Here is an 18,763-nt window from a genome sequence, read left to right on the forward strand (position 1 = left end):
TTGGGGCTACTCTGGCTGCCTTCATTTTTACTGTTACCTTTCTAAGGCAGTACACAATGCAAAAAGGGTTGGAGTCACTGTTTTCAACCAGAAACTATAGCAGAGGCCATCACTTTCTCTCGTAGCCGCCTCACACTAGCACTAATCCCACACACCACTATAACGCAGGGAGAAAAGGCCACGAGGGAAGGAGACACTAAGCAAGCCGAGGCTTTATTGGCCAGTGGCAAGCAACCACCCACCACCCTCCGCCGGCAGGGGGAGCGCGGCCAACCGCGGGCGCCGGCCACGTGACGAAGCATTCGAACAGCCGGCGCGAGACCCGCTGCCTTCCGGAGGGAGCATGCGCGGCCCGACCGGCCGTTGGCAAGACAGACCCTCCCATTGGGCCGCGGCAGACACGTGACCTCCCTCTTAGAGGCCGCCGCCGGTGCCGTGGCTTGCTCTCTCCCCCCCCTTCCCCGGCGCTGGCCGCGGGAGAACAGTGGCGCATGCGCGGTGCCGGCGGCCGGAGGGGACGCAGCCGGACGGTACTGCTGCTTGTTTAAAACAATTTCTTCCCCGTCTTTTGGAAGGGACGAGAGGGCGGCCCCTGACGTCGGGTTGAGCGACGTCGGCGGGCGGCAGACGGACAGAGGACCCGGCCGGGGATGGTGAGCGGGGCTCTGGGCCCGGGAAGCCTGCGAAGAGACTCCGCCTCCTGCCCGCCGCAGCCCCGGCCTTGCAGCCCGGCGCCGCAGGGAAGAGCTGCCCGGACGACCCCGCAGCTCCGCGCCCAGGAGGAGACACCCCGCGAGGGTAAGTGCTGGCTCCCTTCTCTACTCCCCCGCCTCTGCTCCCCCATTCGCTCCCTTTTCTGTGCGCGGCGGCCGGGGGGGGTGGGGACGGGACGAGACGCAGCGCGGGGCAGCGGTGAGGCCGGCAGTCGGCCCCAGTGGGGTGCTTAGCGACGTACCGGCGCCCGCGGAGAGAGATTGTCCGTGTTCCTGGCGAGCTGCTACCTTCCCTAACGCGCCAGGCCGCCTGCGCGTCCCACGAGGGGCGGGCGGGCGCGCGTCTCGCCGCGGGGGTGCCCGCTCGGGCGCGGGCAGGGCGCTGCCGTCGCCTTCCCTCAAGGAAGCGCGTGGATTTCAAACAGGGATGAGGAGAGGCGACGAATCGGCCGCAAATGTCACCCGGGGGGCCTCCAACAGGAGAACCGCGAGCCGGAGGGATGTTGAGGAGGAAGGGAGTTCGCCCTCGGAGGCAACCGGCTCTCTAGGGCCTGGCTCGCAGTGCCGCGGGGCGATGGCATTTTGGCGAGCCGCACTGGGGCGGGGGCAGAAGTGCATCCAGTCGCTTAAGAGGCGCAGAACTGCTCAGTAATATGTGGGGTAGGAGCGAGGAAAGAAAGAACTTGGAATGTAACAGAGGACTGATTGCAGCTAGGCCTTTGGAAAAGGAGGCGAGCGGCACCTCACGTGTTAAGCCGAAAGAGCCAACGCGGAAACCGAAAGTCTCAGGAGAGGAGGAAGGCGGGTGGGCTCCTAGCTCGGCTGTTGCGCACGCCGAAATGCCGCGGGCTTCTTGTGCCCCGCACCAGCGCGGCGCCTCGCGCTTCCCCGCACCGCACACCTTCGGCCTTCCTTGAAAGTGGGAGGAGATAGGAGTGACGGCTTCTGCCCCCTAGTTTTAGGTTGGCCGCTCCAACAGTGCAAGTTTTTTAGCACTCTGATAGGTGATATTGTGGGATGCAGAGTAAAGTGAGTTTTCTTCTCAAAAGTGCTGCATTACGTAGGGCAGCTGTAGTTACTGAAACAGATTTTAATAGTTCAACATTTTTTTTTTAAGAGGCGTTTCTCAAACTACGCTTTTCTCAACCTGTTGAGAACATTTGCTGCTACAACTTTTTGCAGGTTGTGACTATCAGATAGAGGTGGTTTTGTGTTGCTTCTTGTTTTATAGGTTAGAAAAAAATGTCTAGGATTCTCCTGCTAGTCCTATCTTTATATGTTTGGTTTTGTTTTCAGTATTGTTGTAGGGAAATCACAGAAGTGCAGGTAGGTGCTAAGTCAAGGCAGACAAGTTTTCCCCTCTGCTATTAGTGGAGGACAGGGTTGCTAGTGTGTGCTTGTCATGCTTCAGTGGCTGGGTTAAGAGTGGTAGTTTGACCTTTTGTGGAATCCGATGGTTTAATTCTTGGTTTTACTAGTCTTTGAGCTCTGGCTGCTGCCAAAGAGATGCAGTCTTGTCTTTCTCTAGTTGCATGTGTTTGTATTGTAGACCCTTGTGAGAAACTCAACTAGGGAACCAGTTTGACTTTGAAATAAATTGTGGTAGTTTATTTTTGTGTGATGTGTGTGTTTTCTTTTTTTCCCCATGGCTGTATTTTAGAAGTTTCCAAGTCTGCAGAGAATCAAGCAGGGTATGGTAGGACTTCTGCTTTGAGGATTTTATGGATTAGGGCTTTTTAAAGTTTTTACACAAAACAGTCTTTTGTCATGGTACTTCTGAAAGATCCTAATAACCTCGACCTTATTTGTGAAGTGTGTCAGACCAAAATTCCTGACTTTGTGTGATGACTGTAAGACTGCTCTGCAACTGGATTTACTGTTTGGTTTAAAAATATTTAATTGGCTAAACAAGATGTTGTGTAAGCACATATTACTGTCATTTTCAGCTATCAAATTCAACTATTTGTGGAATTTTCTTTTTATCTGCACAGGTCTTAAGAGGGCTTTGTGAAGAATTGTAATGTTTTGCTCTCTTGAGTCTTAAATTGCTGCAAAACTACGTCTTTGTTTTGAAAAGTTTTCATATTTAGTGCCAGACGATATAGTAAATTTTTTTCATCTAAAATGCTTGCCAGGTCTTTCAGTTAAAAAATACCATACCTAGATTATTTTTGTGATTTTGTACACAGCTGATAACTTGTACATTAATAAAATGGAAATCAAAACTATTACAGACCTTCTTCCTCTGAAGCTGATTTTTCTTTACATTGCAGAGATAACTAGCAAAGTGATGATTTGCTGCTTACAGGAATTGCTCTAACTGCTTTATGTGTCCTTTAGGGGAAAAGTAATCCAATTTATTTGTAGTAGAGTTTTTCAAAATTCCAATTAGTAATATTCCACCAATACCAAACTTTGTAGGAAAGTCTTCCACCGTCCAGTTGCTTCAGTAGCTCTTCATCGATGTTTATTTTAGATGCTGTGAAGTAACTTAGTTTTCTCTTGCTGCTTATATGAGTATCCTGAGGCAAGATAGAGGGGAATATGGAATATCTAAACCTGATTTTTTTTTTCCATATTTTTGGATTTTGCAGTTCTTCAGTGTAATTGGTGACCAGGTACATGGGTTATGGGAGTGAAAGGAAATTCTGTAGCCAGCGTTGCTGCTAAAGAAGAGTACAATTGACTTGCATGTTCCTATTGTTTCTTAAATTCAAGAGCAAACATGATTTATTGCCGCAGCTTTAATCTCAAGTGCTGTTGATTGTTGTTGCCACAGCAGTAGTTGGAAACACTTGGTTTTAAACTGTTATTCCAGTTTTGACCTTCTTTTATATTAACTTATTCCCATTATTTGTTCTAAGTATTGAAAATTGAGGATCATTGATACTTAGAATTTAATTTCTTATTTTATTTATGATTTTAAATGTATTTCTTCCACACAGGTGTGGAAAAATGGCAAAGCGAATTGCAGAAAAGGAACTGACCGACAGAAACTGGGATCAGGAGGATGAAGCTGAGGAGGTAAGATAGTTATTCACAGAATCACAGACTGGTAGGGGTTGGAAGGGACCTCTAAAGGTCATCTAGTTGAAGCCCTCTGCTAAAGCAGGTCCACCTAGATCAGGTCACTCAGGAATGCATCCAGACAGGTTTGGAAACCTCCAGAGAAGGAGACTTCACACCCTCGCTGGACATCTTGTGCCAGGGCTCCCTCACAGGAAGGAAGTTTTTCCTTAAGTGGAACTTCTTGGGTTTATGTCTATTACCCCATGTCCCATCACTGAGAAAAGCATCACCCCATCCTCAAATATTTCTCACTTGCCTGCAGGTAATAAGGTAGTTATTTAGATGTGCTATTTGTTTTATGGGTGAAATCTACCTAAAGTTGGTTGGAAGTGTAGTTTTTTTCCCCCTCAAGATCCCAATATAAGCAGGCCATATGGCAAAGCAGCTTTTAACAATTAGAATTACATCAGCAGCTCAAGGGGAAGGAACTTTACATTTCTAAAGGGAATCCCAGGCTTGTTAAAATGCATAATGCTTTTGAACTTCTTAAATGTGTGATGGATGAGTTCACAGGAAAAGAAGTTTTGGTTTTCTGAGAGAAATTTTCTTCACATTTTGTGTCTTTATTTTTTTAAAAAGGTCAATAATAATGAATTTCAGAAATAGGTTAAGTTGGTGTGCTTACCTGAATGTCCCTACACAGCCAGAGGAATTAAGCAAACAGTGAAATGATACATTTAATCTGATTGTACAAAAAGATTTTTTCCGTGTTTGATATCTCACATTTACTCGTGGCTCATATACTATCTCTCAAGAAACTGCTAGCTTCTTTGCTACTGAAAGTATTAAATGTTTAGGCCTATAAAGTGTGAGAAAGAAAACTGAAAGTATCGTTCTGGAAATTTTAATGTAATTTCCTTATGTATTACAGGGTAGTAATTAGCTATTAGCTGCCTTTGCTGATACTTGAGCTACAGCAGACTGGTTGTGATTTACTTACATCATACATCTCTATACCTTCTCCAAACTGAAGATTGCAATAAGCAAAGATATCTTACAGCTGTCTTTAAAAAAACTCTATTAATTATTTGTCATAATAAAATTGAGATTTCACAAAGGGAAATGGAATGCAGAACAAAAATGACAGAGTTTTGAAAGTAGCAACTATTTTCCAAGTAGCTGGCAAGCTGTGCACGCTGCTGTATTTTCTGAGTGTTCATTTACTTCTTCCCTTTTTTATTAGGGAGCAGTGTTAACATTTGGGTTTAAAAACTGATCTCAGACATCTCTTTATACTATGACTTTATGCATTCTAAGAATTTAAATAACTTTTCACTAATGATTCCTTAACCTCCTCTTAAAGGTGGGAACATTCTCAGTAGCCAGTGAAGAAGTCTTGAAGAACAGAGCTATTAAAAAGGCAAAGCGCCGAAATGTTGGATCAGAGGTAACGTAATCACTGAGTATTGGTGTTGGAGTTTGACTCGGTTGCAAAGTATGACATCTGTGACCAGGTTTTTGTGCTTGTAATAAAGCTGCTATTTAGAAGGTACAGGCAACTAGTCAGCTCATACCTGCAAATTCTTTCTTACCGTTCCACAGCAAGAATAAGGCTGGAATAAAAAATGGGTATCACTAGTATTGACTGGGTGAAGAGAGATATGTGTTTTTGGAGTATAAACGTGGAATGTTTCAGACATGTTCTCGGCTCCATTTTTGGCAGGGATGGAAGCTTGAGAAGTTACTAGGTATCCATGCTTGGAGGGCTGGGCAGTATCTCAGGCAGGTGCTCCCTAAAGCCATAATATTAAGGTGATCTGAGAATGGAAAAGATAGCTTTTATTAAGAATGCTGCTACTTTTTTTTTTTTTCTTTTTTCTCCTCTGTGAAGAGCTTTAGTGCCACCTACTCTTTGCAGTAACAAATTGAAAACTGAAAGGAAGGTGGCCTTCATTTTGGGTTTAGTCCCTGTGAAGGGCATTAAACAAGTCCAGTAAAACTAGTCCTTTCAGAAATCTTTGACAGATGCTTTGTTGTATCTGCCTTCTGAGGAAACATTCTTTCAACAGGACATGTGCCCTATCAAAAATAAGACAGAAACTTTACCTGTCACTCAGATTGTGTTTGGACTGGGACTAGGCACGGGCTTCCAATTTTCTTTCTGATACCCAAGCAACATGAATGAGGAAGTTGTCCTATCCCATTTTGGCCTGTAGTAGTTTTTACTACAAATGTGGTAGAGGGTGCGGTTAATGAAAGAATTGTACTGGGAAGAGGTGTTACAAGAAATAAACCACAATTTGAACAGGAGGCATTCAGGGGCAATTGCAATGTGAAAAACAATTGGCTGGGAAAGGGGACCAGATGATTGTAGAATAGTCAGGAGGCTGGGAGATAGCTGTTGGAGATCAAAGGTGGAAAGAGCTAGGATAGACTAGACAAAGTTAAAAAGCAGAAGAGATGGCAGGACAGCTGAGGTTGCATAAGAAACCTGTGAAATATTTACAAAAAGGTAAACTTGAATTTTGATGATGTTCCTAAAAGGAACAAGCAGAATGCTGCAATGACAAAGACTGCAGTTTAACTTGAATGTCCAGAGAGAAAGGTAGGTAGGTCTGACCAAAGAGAGAGAGAATAAAAATGAGAATAGGATAAATAGAAATGAGAAATGGAGGACTACACTGGAAATGGTAAAACATAAAGGGAAACCATTAAAAGGGAGCCCGTACCCAGAAAGCCGGATAGTAGAATGGAACTTAAAATTGATAAATTTTGCCATTTCTTTAGTGGAAAAAGGAGTTGAAATTCTGAAGCAAGTCTCCTTTTCCTCTGGCTGTCCATAAGCATTGAAGTTTCACTTCTAGTAGTAAGTGCTCATTACCCCAAAAGACATTTTATGTAATACCTAAAAGTGGCAGCACCTATTTGCATGTTAATCACATTGTATCTTTTAAAAACATGGAAGGAACCATGTCATAAAATAATATGGTTGTAAAGATAGTGTCCAGAACTAGGGAACAAAAAGGCTGCAGAAAGCAGACATGCTGTGTTATCAAGTACAGCCTACCTTTTTTTTTTTTTTTTCCTATCAGTTGGATTGGAATATTTTTGGTAAATGTTACACAGGTAGCTATAAAGTACGTTGCTTTGGTGAGTGGCCTGAAGTGTTCATCTGTACTTGGTGGCAGTAAAAGTTCAAAGTTGCTGAAAATAAACCTGCATTTGTATATTGCTATGTCATTACTGAAAGAAAACAAGATGCTGTGAATGTCCAAATAGGCAAACACATCCGCTGCTCTGAACGACTTTTATGTATCCACTTCCTAGATCTAGTTTATTTTCAATACCAAACATCTGAGTCCCTTAAAAATAGCAGCAAGATGTGTCATGAGGAAGCTATTAACTTTGTTTACATAGCTATAATGCCTGAAATGACACACTGAACCAGGGCAAAATCAAGTATCAAGTGACAACAGGATTTTTATGGAGATGTATGTAGCTCATTGTCTCTCTTTTTTGTTTTTCCTTCCCTAGTCTGAAAGTGGGGGAGCTTTTAAAGGGTTTAAAGGCTTTATATTGCCTTCTGGAAAAGGAGGAGGTGGTTTCAGCGGATTTGGTAATGGTGCAGCAATAAAGCCTTTAGAAGGGCTGTCTAATGGAAGCAGTAGCATCTCTAGCACTCCTACTTTCAGCAGTTTAACGACCACCTCTGAAACACAATCAGCATTTGGTAAGTTTTAAATAACCATACGTATTTATCAACAAATTTAGACATAAAATTCAAGGCATAAATTATGAAATGCACGCAGTTTTAAGAGGTGGAAACTAAATTGATATTTCATCTAATACTGAAAGTAAAAGCTTTATAGGCAGAAATGAGAATGGAAGACATTGGCGTAAGATACTTGCTGAATAGTACAAAACAGCTGATAACATGTTCCAGTTAAATGTTCCAATTCTCAGAATTTAATTTTTTTTAAAAAAAGATAATTTAAAATGCCCATTTAGTAGGTCTGCAGTTTCCTCGTGTAACTTCTGTTTTTTTAAGGTCTTGTTTCTGTATTTTTTGCATTTCTTTGGTAAATATACACTGCGTAGCTACTCTTGACTTGTTTTTTCCCTGTACATCTTATATTGCAAACAGTCTTGCTAGAATTTTATCTGTTACGTTTATACCTGTGTTTGAAATCACTTGAAATATTTCAAGTCTAACTTTGATAGTCCATGAGGAATTAGAACTATCCCTTCGTGTTGGAGACGTGGAAATGTTAACCACGCCACAGTGTTTCACAGTCAGCATGCCTCAGAACAGTAGTGGGGGAATTTTAAGTTTAGAATAACTTTAGTTTACAGTGAGCTTGACTAAATTAGGAGAAACTTAAATTTAATGAGGAATTTCTGAATTTGTTTGTTACTGTTTTTATATGGAAACTACTCAAAAAACGTGTGAAATCACAGGCTAGTGTGTAAAGCACAAGTAGCAGGAGATAATGCAATACTTCATTTTAATAACTGTTACAACTTTGTAAAGCTTGAATTAAGATTTTGGAGGTTCTGGTAGAATACGAAACTCTTGTTTTAATGTTATTCTATACAACATTTCTTTGAATTTTGGGTTTTATTTGACTGTATGGTTGTGGGGATTTTAACAGTATTGTGCTCTTTGTATTTTTGTCTACCCCTGAACTAATTAATTTTTCTAAACATAGCAAGCTTATATCTGTTTAACAGCACGTTTTCTTGTACCACAGTGTCTGGTACACAGTGTTGTGATACAAGAGAAGGTACATAACTGAGCAAGAATGAATGATTTGATAATGAAATATTGAGAAAATTAGTTAGGCTTTTATGGGAACTCTTGCTTTCCAGGAAAAAAGTGCTAAACCATGTTTTTCTCCTAATAGGATCCACGGTGTCAAATGGTCCTACTACTACTGCATTTACTGAGAAAAAGGCTGCAAGCCCAAAAGCTAATGGGGGAAGTCAACCATCCTCATCTGGCTATGCGCAGAGTAAAGTTTGTAGCTCTAGTGTTTACCACAAACAGTTAGCAGCTTTAAACTGTTCAGTGCGTGACTGGATAGTTAAGCATGTAAACACAAACCCACTATGTGACCTGACACCCATCTTCAGAGACTATGAGAAGTATTTAGCAAATATTGAGCAGCAACACGGAAGCAGTAGCGATAGTGGCTCTGAAAACGATGGCAACAAGACACCAGGCTCTCAATCTGTTTCTGCGTTTGGGAGCTCAAAGCTACAGCAAGGCTCAATGTTTTTGTTTAACACCAAAACTGAGGATACCTCGGACAAGAAATCTGAAACTGCGTTGGAAAAAAAAGACCATTCATTAGGAGCTACATCAACCGTCTCATTTAATTTTGGCAAGAGCGTCGACAGTTCTGTTTTGGGTTCCCTTGGTTCAGGAACACTTAGTAGTTTCTCCTTTTCTCCTGGGAATTCAGGTCTGTTTGGAAAAGACACAAACCAGGCTAAATCTGTCACTGCAGCGTCCACCAATATATTGGAAGCTCAGACAGAAAGCGTCAGTAATGACGATAAAGGTAAACTCTATTTAAAATTATGATTTTAATGGTAAGCTATGAGTGTATGTGAGATTTTAATAGTAAGCTGTGAATATATGTGACTTAATACTGCAGAGATAATAACTAATTTGAACTAGATTGTAATTGGTCTTGAATTTGAAAGTGCAAAACTGTACCACTAATCTGGAAATCATCTCAGTCTTGTATACTGCTCAACACCAGAGGTATATAGAAACATATGTATTTCTGCCAGAATTACACATTCTGCAATAGAATACTATTCTGTACCTGAATACAAGACGTGATGAAATTTAAAGCAATTAGTATGTTCACCTTGGAGCCTTGAGGACACTTCAGAACTGCTCCTTTTCCCAGCAAGTTTATCAAGAGATCCCCTCAGTAAAATGGGTAACATACGGAACAATTTCATACATTTTAATATAACTAAGATGAATAAAGCTACATACTACCCTACATACTCTGCCATTTACCTAAGCTGGGAACGGTAAGCTGATGGAAATCCTAGCAGTTGAGGGACTGGAAAGGTATAATTCTGCTGCTGTCTCTCTGCTTTCCATTCTGCAATGAATTCAGTTCCCCCCTAAATTAAACCTGTCTGTTGGAAGTATTTATTATGCTTTACTAGGACTCCGTTATGGAGACTATTATTTGAAATGGTATAACTGACAGAAAGTTTTGACTTCAGTTTGACTTGTTCAGCTTTATATTTTTTTGTTTTGTTTGTGTGGGAGGGTAGGTATTTTCAGCCCCTTCAAATTGAAGATAAGCATAAAGTTCCTTGAGGGATGTGGCTGGATGACAGGAAAGTAAGACTTTTTCTTTTCTGTTGCTGAAGCTGCTTCAGAGCCCACATTGACATAAACGTAGTTTGTCAATTGTTGACGGGCCACATGTATCAAATAGGGCATGTATAAGCTAGTTCTCATAGAATGCCAAACAGACCTTCCAGATTATGTGTTCACAATGTTAATGTATGACAACTTGTTATTTAAAGGAGGAGAAGAGGAAGATGAAGAGCCACCAAAAGTCATTGTTAATGAAATAAAAGAGGAAGATGCTTTCTACTCAAAGAAGTAAGTGACTTTAACTTGGAGTAGTAAATAGAATTCTAACTTGGAGAATGAAATTTCTACCTGCATGTTGCTATTATTCACCACTGCAGTGCACAACTAATGACGTACGTGTTCTCGGCTTCCTAGTTAATAAAGCTTGTTTGGAAACTGTAAAGAATATGAAGTTCCACTTGTAAAAAAAGTTAATTGCAGCAGAGAATGTGTAAGGCTGTACTGAAATTCTTGCATATCTTAGACACGGCACTGATGGCTAGTTTGTGTTCTACTTCTGAGAATTTTTTTTTACAAATGAAGATGATGCCTCTGCCTTCAGGTTTTGTAAGTTTAAATTTTAGGGCGACATGGTCTTGTCCTGGTTTAGGCCCATCAAGGGACCAAAGACCATGATTAGCCTCAAGTACCAAAGGCTTGAGAATTGCCAAAGGGCTTAATTGCCGCTTATGGTCCAGGACAAAACACACCAGACTACTCAGCTTGGGCAAGAAAACAGAAAATAATTTAATGCAACACCAACTAAACCATAACCATAAAACCCCAAAACATAACCAACACAAAACACAGAGTGGTACAACAATGAAGAGCACAACCAGCCCTTTAAGACCACCTTCTCCCCCACTCTTCCCCTTTGCCTGGGCTCAGAGCCCTGATCCTAGTGTCTTTATCTCCTCCACCGCTGAAGAGCTCAGGGGGCCATGGAGTGGGGGTTTCAGTCAGTCTATTCCTGATGGCTTCTGTTGTTTGTCTCTCCTTAGGGCAGGTGGGCTCTGTGTCAGGCCTCCCTGCTCCTCCGTGAGGTACCTCACACACACAGCAGCCCTGGATGGGCCACTCCAATGTGCATTCATTCCAGAGGCTGCAGCTCCTTTCTGCCTCTCATGGGTCTGCTCTGTGACTCTCAGGCTTTCCAGCACAGTCTGTACCATGGCCACCTCCTCACCCAGTCTCCTGCCCATCTGGACACACTCACACAGAGCTGCTGGTGGCTCTCAGGCCTGCCATGGCCCTCCAATGGGTTGCAGGGGCACAGCCCGTGTTCTCACCGTGGTTTGCAGAGGGGTTTGTGGTCTGGTGCTCCCCCTTCCTTCCTCCTTCTCTGACTGTGGGGTCTGTGTGGTCTCCTCCATCTTGTACCACTCTTAGACCTCCTCCCAAGCACTTCAAATTCCTGTCTCTAAATAGTGATGGCAGAGGCGCCAGATTGGCCCAGCAGGCCAGAGGTGGGTCTGAACCCAGGAGCTGGGGGAAAGTCCAAGAACTCTTTACCGGGTCTTCACTGCAACCCCCTCCTCCTGTTACCAAGCAAAAGTGGCTCCTTGCTAAACCATGACAAGGGCTTGTTCCCACCATATGTGAGAAGAATAGGTCAGGTGCTCAGCTATTTGCACAGCCTAAAATAAGACTCTTCAGTTGGAAAATGCTGATTGTTGTACAAAGGAGTGAACAAGTTGTACTCCTAAGTTCAAAATGAGACTGGCTCTAGTAGAAGCAATTTTTCAAAGCGTGTTCAGTCATCCAGGTAATTGCATTGTGTGCTTAACAGTTACAACAGAACTTGTCCTAAAAAAAGTCATTTGCTTTGTCTGAGAGAAGGTACATGCTAATTTATGAAGAATGCCATTAGGTGCATTAGAGCTTCACTTTAAAAATGTTATAAGTTTTATGTAAAAGTTGTATTATAACTTCAGAATGATACAGCAAGTTTTTATGGTTTGGTAATTAGTGTTTTTAAACAGTAGCTTACAATTATTCCTCCTTATATACCCTAGGTACAGGTAGCTGTGCATTTTACCTTTCCCTGAAAGTAATAAGATTTTCATTTCAATACTGAGGAAATAATTAACTTTCTGAACTGGAAGTTCTATCTGTTAGCACATGAAACAAAGTCACAGAATGTTAAGGACTGGAAGGGACCTCGAAAGATCATCTCCAAACCTCTTGCCAGAGCAGGGGCACCTAGAGTAGGTCATACAGGAACTTGTCCACGTGGGTTTCCCTTAATCAACTTTATGGCCCTGCGCTGAACTCATGCTGCTCCCTGTCATCCTTGACCTGAGGGGCCCAGAACAGGACAAAGTCAGGAAGAAGAAAGATTTATGCTAGTCCCAGCATGTTGACTGCTGATTATTGAACTATTGGCTTAGTGCAAGTCTGGTGTATACATACATGTGTATTTGGGAGATATCTTTATATTCAATCAGATACATCTCATCACAAACAAGGTTATTTTTTTGTTTTGTTTTCCACAGGTGTAAACTGTTCTACAAAAAGGATAATGAATTTAAAGAAAAAGGTGTAGGAACTTTACACTTAAAACCCGCAGGAAATGAAAAAACTCAACTCCTAGTCCGAGCGGATACCAATTTAGGTCAGTAAATTTCTTCTAATAGCAAGACTTGATGTGAAATTCTTTGCTATGCGTTAGGATTTTTTTTTATTACACAGAAGAACAGACAGAATTAGTGAAAGCCTTGTTTTGTTTCGAGTAATTTCCAGTATTGAACAAGGAATTGACTGCCTCTAATGAGTATTACAAAACAGTGCACATGAAGCAGTGCAGGGAAGTAAAAGGTTATGGTGTATGTTTGGGTATTCTTCCCCCATCTCTTTTAACTCGCTTTTCTCTGTCCCATACCTGTTGAGTGGTTTTGAAGCGTGGCTAAAAATCCACAGTGAAGTATACATGTATGAGGTGTGGTGAATAAAGAGGGACAACTTTTACGCTTGAGATTGAGGCCAGCTGTTGTTTGCATGCAGTTCCTTCTGCATCCTAGGGGCAAAGGTGAGCATTCCAAAGGTCAGGCAGGCAGGAGTCTGCTGCATTCAGTGCTCTAGCAGTGTCTGCTGAAGCACAGCTGGGGAACCTGGGTCAAGCTCTTGTCAGTTGGATTGCAAAACAGTAGGATTAGAGTAACGTAGTGTGGTAGTTCTCAGACTATCTTCTGAGATGAACATTAACACATACAGCTAATTTGAGAGGAAAAAAAACAACCGATACTTTGCATTTAGAAGTCAGGAGGACTTGATGTATTACAGTTTTCAAGGTGCAGTGTTCTGACTGAAGTGTTTACACACTCAAATTGTGCAATTCAGTGGTTTGGGTATTCATTCTTGAGAAACTTTGCTACGCTTCGGTACCCAATTTCAACAGACTTGCTTGTGGGTTTCACATGTGCCTGGCAACTTCCCCAAGACACAATAAAGGGTGGTTTTTAGTGATAAAACTGAAGGCAGATGTATGGTCAGTGCTTTCAGCATTTCCTTGGGGATTTTAATGTGTTGAAGAGAGCAGATGAAAACTTGGTTTCTCCAAGTTACCTGTTCTTTAACACAAGTCTCGATCTTCACTCAGCTGATGCTAATTTTTGCGATGTTGATTTATGTTCCCTCTACCTTCATCTGAGGTGATGTATAGAAAATCTTTCCTGTTTCTTCAGCTTATACACTAAGACATTTCGGCTTGATGTTTCCAAGCATTGGTTTCCAGAAGCTGCTGCAGTCATAGTGATGCACACTTTCCTTTTTGCTATCTTCACACAGTGCTATAGTCCTTTTCCTAAAATCTCACTGTGTTGAAAAACTGAACTGGAAAGGAAGGCGAAGACTGACTTTTCCCTAAATACTACTACCGTGTTCTGAACTGTTTACCAGGTTTACAAAATGTGTGCCTCTTCCGTGGAAGCAGATTTGAGTTTGTTTGCAACTGTTTTAATAGACCACTAATTCCGAAGCTGTCGAATCTCACTACACAATAATTTAACAAGCTGATGTAGAGCTGCTGTTAGTAACCCAGTGGTAGACCACATCAGATGTGTTGGACGATGTGAGGATACAAAGAACTTACCCTACAGTAGCTTGTCCAGTTTTAGATTAACGTGTCTGTGTGTGTGTGTGTGTTAAGGCTAACATTTTGCTTCTGCTTACGAACTGTGCCTGCTGGTCAGAATGAGTAATTTGCGTAAGCCTAAACTAAGCACTGTGACTCAAGTCCTCATTTGCTGCCACTCCTTTGCCCCCTTTTTCCTGCCTGTCCTACTGTCATTTGATATTCTTCAGCCTCCTCCCTTTTTAAAAAAAAAAGAGGGGATGTTTTTTCAGAGATTTTCCTCGTTCCTAATGAGGAGTGAAATCTGTGAGAACAGTGCCCATGAGCAGATGCTTAGGGAAGAATAAGAGAAGTATAGATGACATTTGTGAATTGCCTTCCTTCCAAACATAAAATTAAATCCCTCTTTAGTAATTCTACTAACATCTGTATTGCAGTGACAGCTGAAAAATTGCTAATTGTTAATTGTTTTTCCTCCTCCCATGCAGGAAACATACTGTTGAATGTTCTAATTCCACCTAAGATGCCATGCACAAGAACCGGAAAAAACAATGTTCTTATAGTTTGTGTTCCTAACCCACCGATCGATGACAAGAATCCCACTGTTCCTGTCACTATGTTAATAAGGGTGAAAACGAGCGAGGATGCAGATGAGTTGCACAAGATTTTACTGGAGAAAAAGGAGGCTTAAATAAATTGCAGTCGGTGATTTGAGGAATTATTGCCAAACTGCTGCTGCTCTTTTTTTTTCTTCCATAACTTCACTTGAATGCTTAACTCTTTACTCTGTTAAGAACTGTTGTAGGAATTATGGAGAAATTCTGTGAGGCAAAGCTAAAATAGGTAATAAAAGCTTTAACAGAACACAGATGTTGCACCATGCTCCCTCAGTTTTCAATATCCTAAACACGGGACCTCTTCTGGATTAAGCACATTGATTTAAATCAAAGCATATGTTTTTAACGCCAGTCAATGCGACTGAAGGGACTGAAACCAGACAACAAAAATGTGGTGTACCAGAGCTTCCTCACAGACTGCAGTGCAATGCAAGAACCTCTTGTTTCGAGCAAGTGGGATGTTGAAGTTTTAACTATTGGAAATGTTTCTAGATTGCAGATTTTAAATTGGCCTGTCATATTCTGGACAGACTTTAATTTTTCAGACTCGTTGACAACAATCTGCCCCAGCAACAACAATATTCTGTATTGTACTGTGTTTGAACTCTTACAGACTCCTGTGCTTTTGGGACTTGGAGACTACATCTCCTATAAGAAAACTTGCTTGCATAGTCTTGTTGACAATAGTGTTTCTTAAAGAAGAACTATCAGTCCTGTTCTTACTGTAGCATCAAGCTAATGACGTGCAATAGTACAAGCAGACAACTGGAAGACTGTTCATCTTGGACCACAGCCACAGCTGAGTCGCTGACTTGTACCAAGTCAGAGGCAAAGGGTTGAGCTTCCACTATGGTGCCTCTGAGGTATCTTCCCCAAGCCCTTGGGCTAAAACTGAAACTCAGCAGAGGCAGAGTTGTAAATGTTGTACTTGTCTTGCTACTAGTACATTTTTGAAGATGTCTCTCTTCACAAAGAACTGTCGGGATTTTTATAGAACTTCATATTACCATTACCAAGAATCCATGTGTAAGCATGTTGTGTGTGTGTGTGTGAGTAATTATTTTTCCCATGTGCTGAAACTATCATGCTTCACTGCATTACATGAAGTGAAGCAGGAATGTGCAGCCCTAGGACAAGCTTTTTATTGCAAGCAGGGAGCACTGGATTAATCTAGAACTTAGTTTTCAGCTGTGTTAATTTTAACCCTGTGGCAATAATTGGTGGATCAGGATATCATTCTGTTCTCAATTTCTATCTCAACTTTATCAGACCTTCTTTAGTTGTTTAACCCTTTTTTGGATCTTGTTTGCTGGAAATCCTGTATCAGTTGTTCTGCTTTGCTTCCAGCTCTGGAAACTACCCTAGAGCTAGATGCTAATGCTAAACTTGAACGGCTCTGATCTGTCACACGGGCTACTTTTAGGGAGGTGGAAGAAACGTGCCAACCTGCCTCTGACTAATACAGCACAGGCAGAGAAAAAAACCCAGTTGTTTGAAAAAGCAGCATGATCCAAGGGGGCCTGGAAGTCCCCAGTAGTGGCATCCTATGGGTAAGGAAAAAGGAGCAGCACCATTTGATTGGGTGCAGCACATCTTGCCTTCTCCCTGCCTTGAGTCCTCATTCACTGCACAAATCAGGTTATCGCCTTTCTTTTCCCCTCTTAACTAAAAGGAGGAAAAAACTTCACAGGATCTGTAGCCCCCTTGACTAAAAACAGAAGCCTTTACTCACATTTCAGCTACACTGAGGTTACAGGAATCACATTTGTAACGTTCAGGTATAAAGGGAGCTCAGATAAGATTTAAATCTATTTTAAATACAAACTGGTGCCTTTTTTTTTTTCTTTGCATGTGGTTCAGTACTTGACTATAAGGAGTAAGTGACATTACTTTCCTCACAATGCTGTGCTGCTTAAACAAAATCCTGCCGCTGTCTACTGGAGGCCAAAAGCTGCAGGCTTCCATATTAATTTTGTACAAGGGGAAAGCAGAACATGGCCTGAAGCTTTATTACAGGCTCAGGTTTCGTGTCCAAGGGCTCACTGAATTTTGCATTTGTCTTTTGGCTGTAGTGTCTTAAGCAGGTCTCAGCGCAGGAAGGTTTGTTTATAGGTGATAAGTAGCGCTGGGTGCCACAGGCACCTTCCTTATGTGGCCCTTGCCACCAGCAGCTCTCTACAGAGCCTAGGGGTAGTCTGGGGCTGGCATTTGGTTACCTCCAAAAACTCATGGATGAAATATGGACCAATTAACTGAGACACAAACTGAACTCCCTCTGCATCCTTATGATTTGCCTCTGAAATGAGGCAGCCTTAGGGTTTGGCTTGCAAGCACGCATTTGTCCCACGTGTAAAGCTGGGAAACAGAATGGTTCCTGTCATGCTCTCAAGGGTGAGCAGAGAGTAAAGAAAAAAAATAGCAGAATAATAATTAAATGAGCTGGAAAATTAAAACTTAAAATATCCATGGTAGCAAGTCATACCTTCTGTTAGCTGTGGGAAAGATTCACTGAGATGAGACAACTTGATTCTCTAGCAATGTCTGGGTTTATCGGTAAAGCCAGGGGAAGGTATAAGTTTGGAATATCGTGTGAATTAGAACATAAAATGCTTACAACTGTATGTTTATGCATACTTTTAATGTGGGAAAAGTTGCCACTAAAAGAATAAGGAAGATTGTTACTGCAAATTAGAGATTTAAATAATTTATCATTCAGAGTGACCGTGCAAGTATCTGAACTACGAAGCGGGAAAAGTCAGTTATATGCTTTTCACTTGGTGTTCAGTTATAAAGCACAACCCTTCTCTTGGTACTGTTATTAAACTTTTGATGATGTTTCAGTTTCTAGGTAAGAGATACTAAGATACATAAATACTGTAAAAAGATTATGTAGAAACAAAGGCATAAAATGACTTAAAAGTTAGTGGAGAGCTTAGAAATCAAAATAGTAATGCTTTATAACAAAGTGGCACGTGCTGCTACTCAAGGAAGGAATTTTGATCAGAATCCCATTTCTAATGAGGCATTCCTCTATCTTGATAGATACTTAATATACTGAACAGCTGGATATCAGATACCTGATGTTAAAGATGCAAGCTTCTTCCCTAATTAGAGTTAATGCCATCACCGTTTCAGCTGTACATAGGTGTTGGAATGTCTTATGGATCACACATTCTTCCTTCTGCTGTAATTTTGAAGTTTCAGCTGCTTAGAAATTGTTCTCTCTCACTTCCCCAAAATAGAAAATCAAAACTCCTTCTTTAAGTTATCACAATCATCTGTAAAGGGAGATTATTGCAGTTGGTTTGAATTCTGTTTTACAATACTAAACTGCTACATGCAGAGTTTTGCTTTCTATTTGGTAATCAAGTTCTGTATTTGGGAGCATAACAGCATGTTCCTGCAATCCCTTTTGGCTGATGGATGTGAATGTTTTAAGTTTACAGTTTGAATGAACATGTTATAGAAATTAAATCAATTAGAAGGTACACTTTAGTGTTAAGAACTTCAGCTCCCTTTGCAGCACAGTAACATTTAAAATGTCCTTAACGACTTTATTTCTGATGCCTTAACTTATTTGCATTTGCTAAAATTTTGTAGCTGGTGCCTGTGTGCAGAAATTAACTGACATTAAAAGAATTTCAAGTGGCATGAGCTAGTACAATGAAAATGCTGAATGTGATGATTTGTTAATAGATTTCAAACTGTGCTGAATTTTTCAGTGGAAACGGAAGTTTCGCATAATTTGTCATGTAACAATGTTTTCAGTAGTTCTAATACATTGAGGAAGTGTACAAAAATCCATGGAAAATGTGAATAAATTAATGGGGAGAGAAGCATCTCGTCTGTATCCCTTTCACTTTGTGTAACACTGTACTAATAAAATGGATTTTACAATTAGTTGCATTCGGGTGAACTCTGGCCCAGAAAATGCTGCGCATGGCCTTACTGCTGCTAAAAG

The 18,763-nt window shown here is 41.3% G+C and overlaps 1 protein-coding gene across 1 annotated transcript; it reads left to right on the forward strand.

Annotated features, from left to right (window-relative positions):
- The first annotated feature begins 431 nt into the window (after nucleotides 1-431).
- Nucleotides 432-18,702, forward strand: NUP50 (nucleoporin 50). Its single transcript, XM_062006963.1, has 8 exons — nucleotides 432-798; nucleotides 3,659-3,737; nucleotides 5,086-5,169; nucleotides 7,257-7,452; nucleotides 8,627-9,286; nucleotides 10,284-10,362; nucleotides 12,609-12,727; nucleotides 14,674-18,702. Exons 2-8 carry the CDS (start codon nucleotides 3,669-3,671, stop codon nucleotides 14,874-14,876), a joined length of 1,410 nt encoding a protein of 469 aa, XP_061862947.1. The 5' UTR covers nucleotides 432-798; nucleotides 3,659-3,668; the 3' UTR covers nucleotides 14,877-18,702.
- The last annotated feature ends 61 nt before the right edge of the window (nucleotides 18,703-18,763 follow it).

The sequence above is a fragment of the Colius striatus genome, chromosome 1 (genome assembly GCF_028858725.1).
Source record: "Colius striatus isolate bColStr4 chromosome 1, bColStr4.1.hap1, whole genome shotgun sequence".
NCBI lineage: Eukaryota > Metazoa > Chordata > Aves > Coliiformes > Coliidae > Colius > Colius striatus.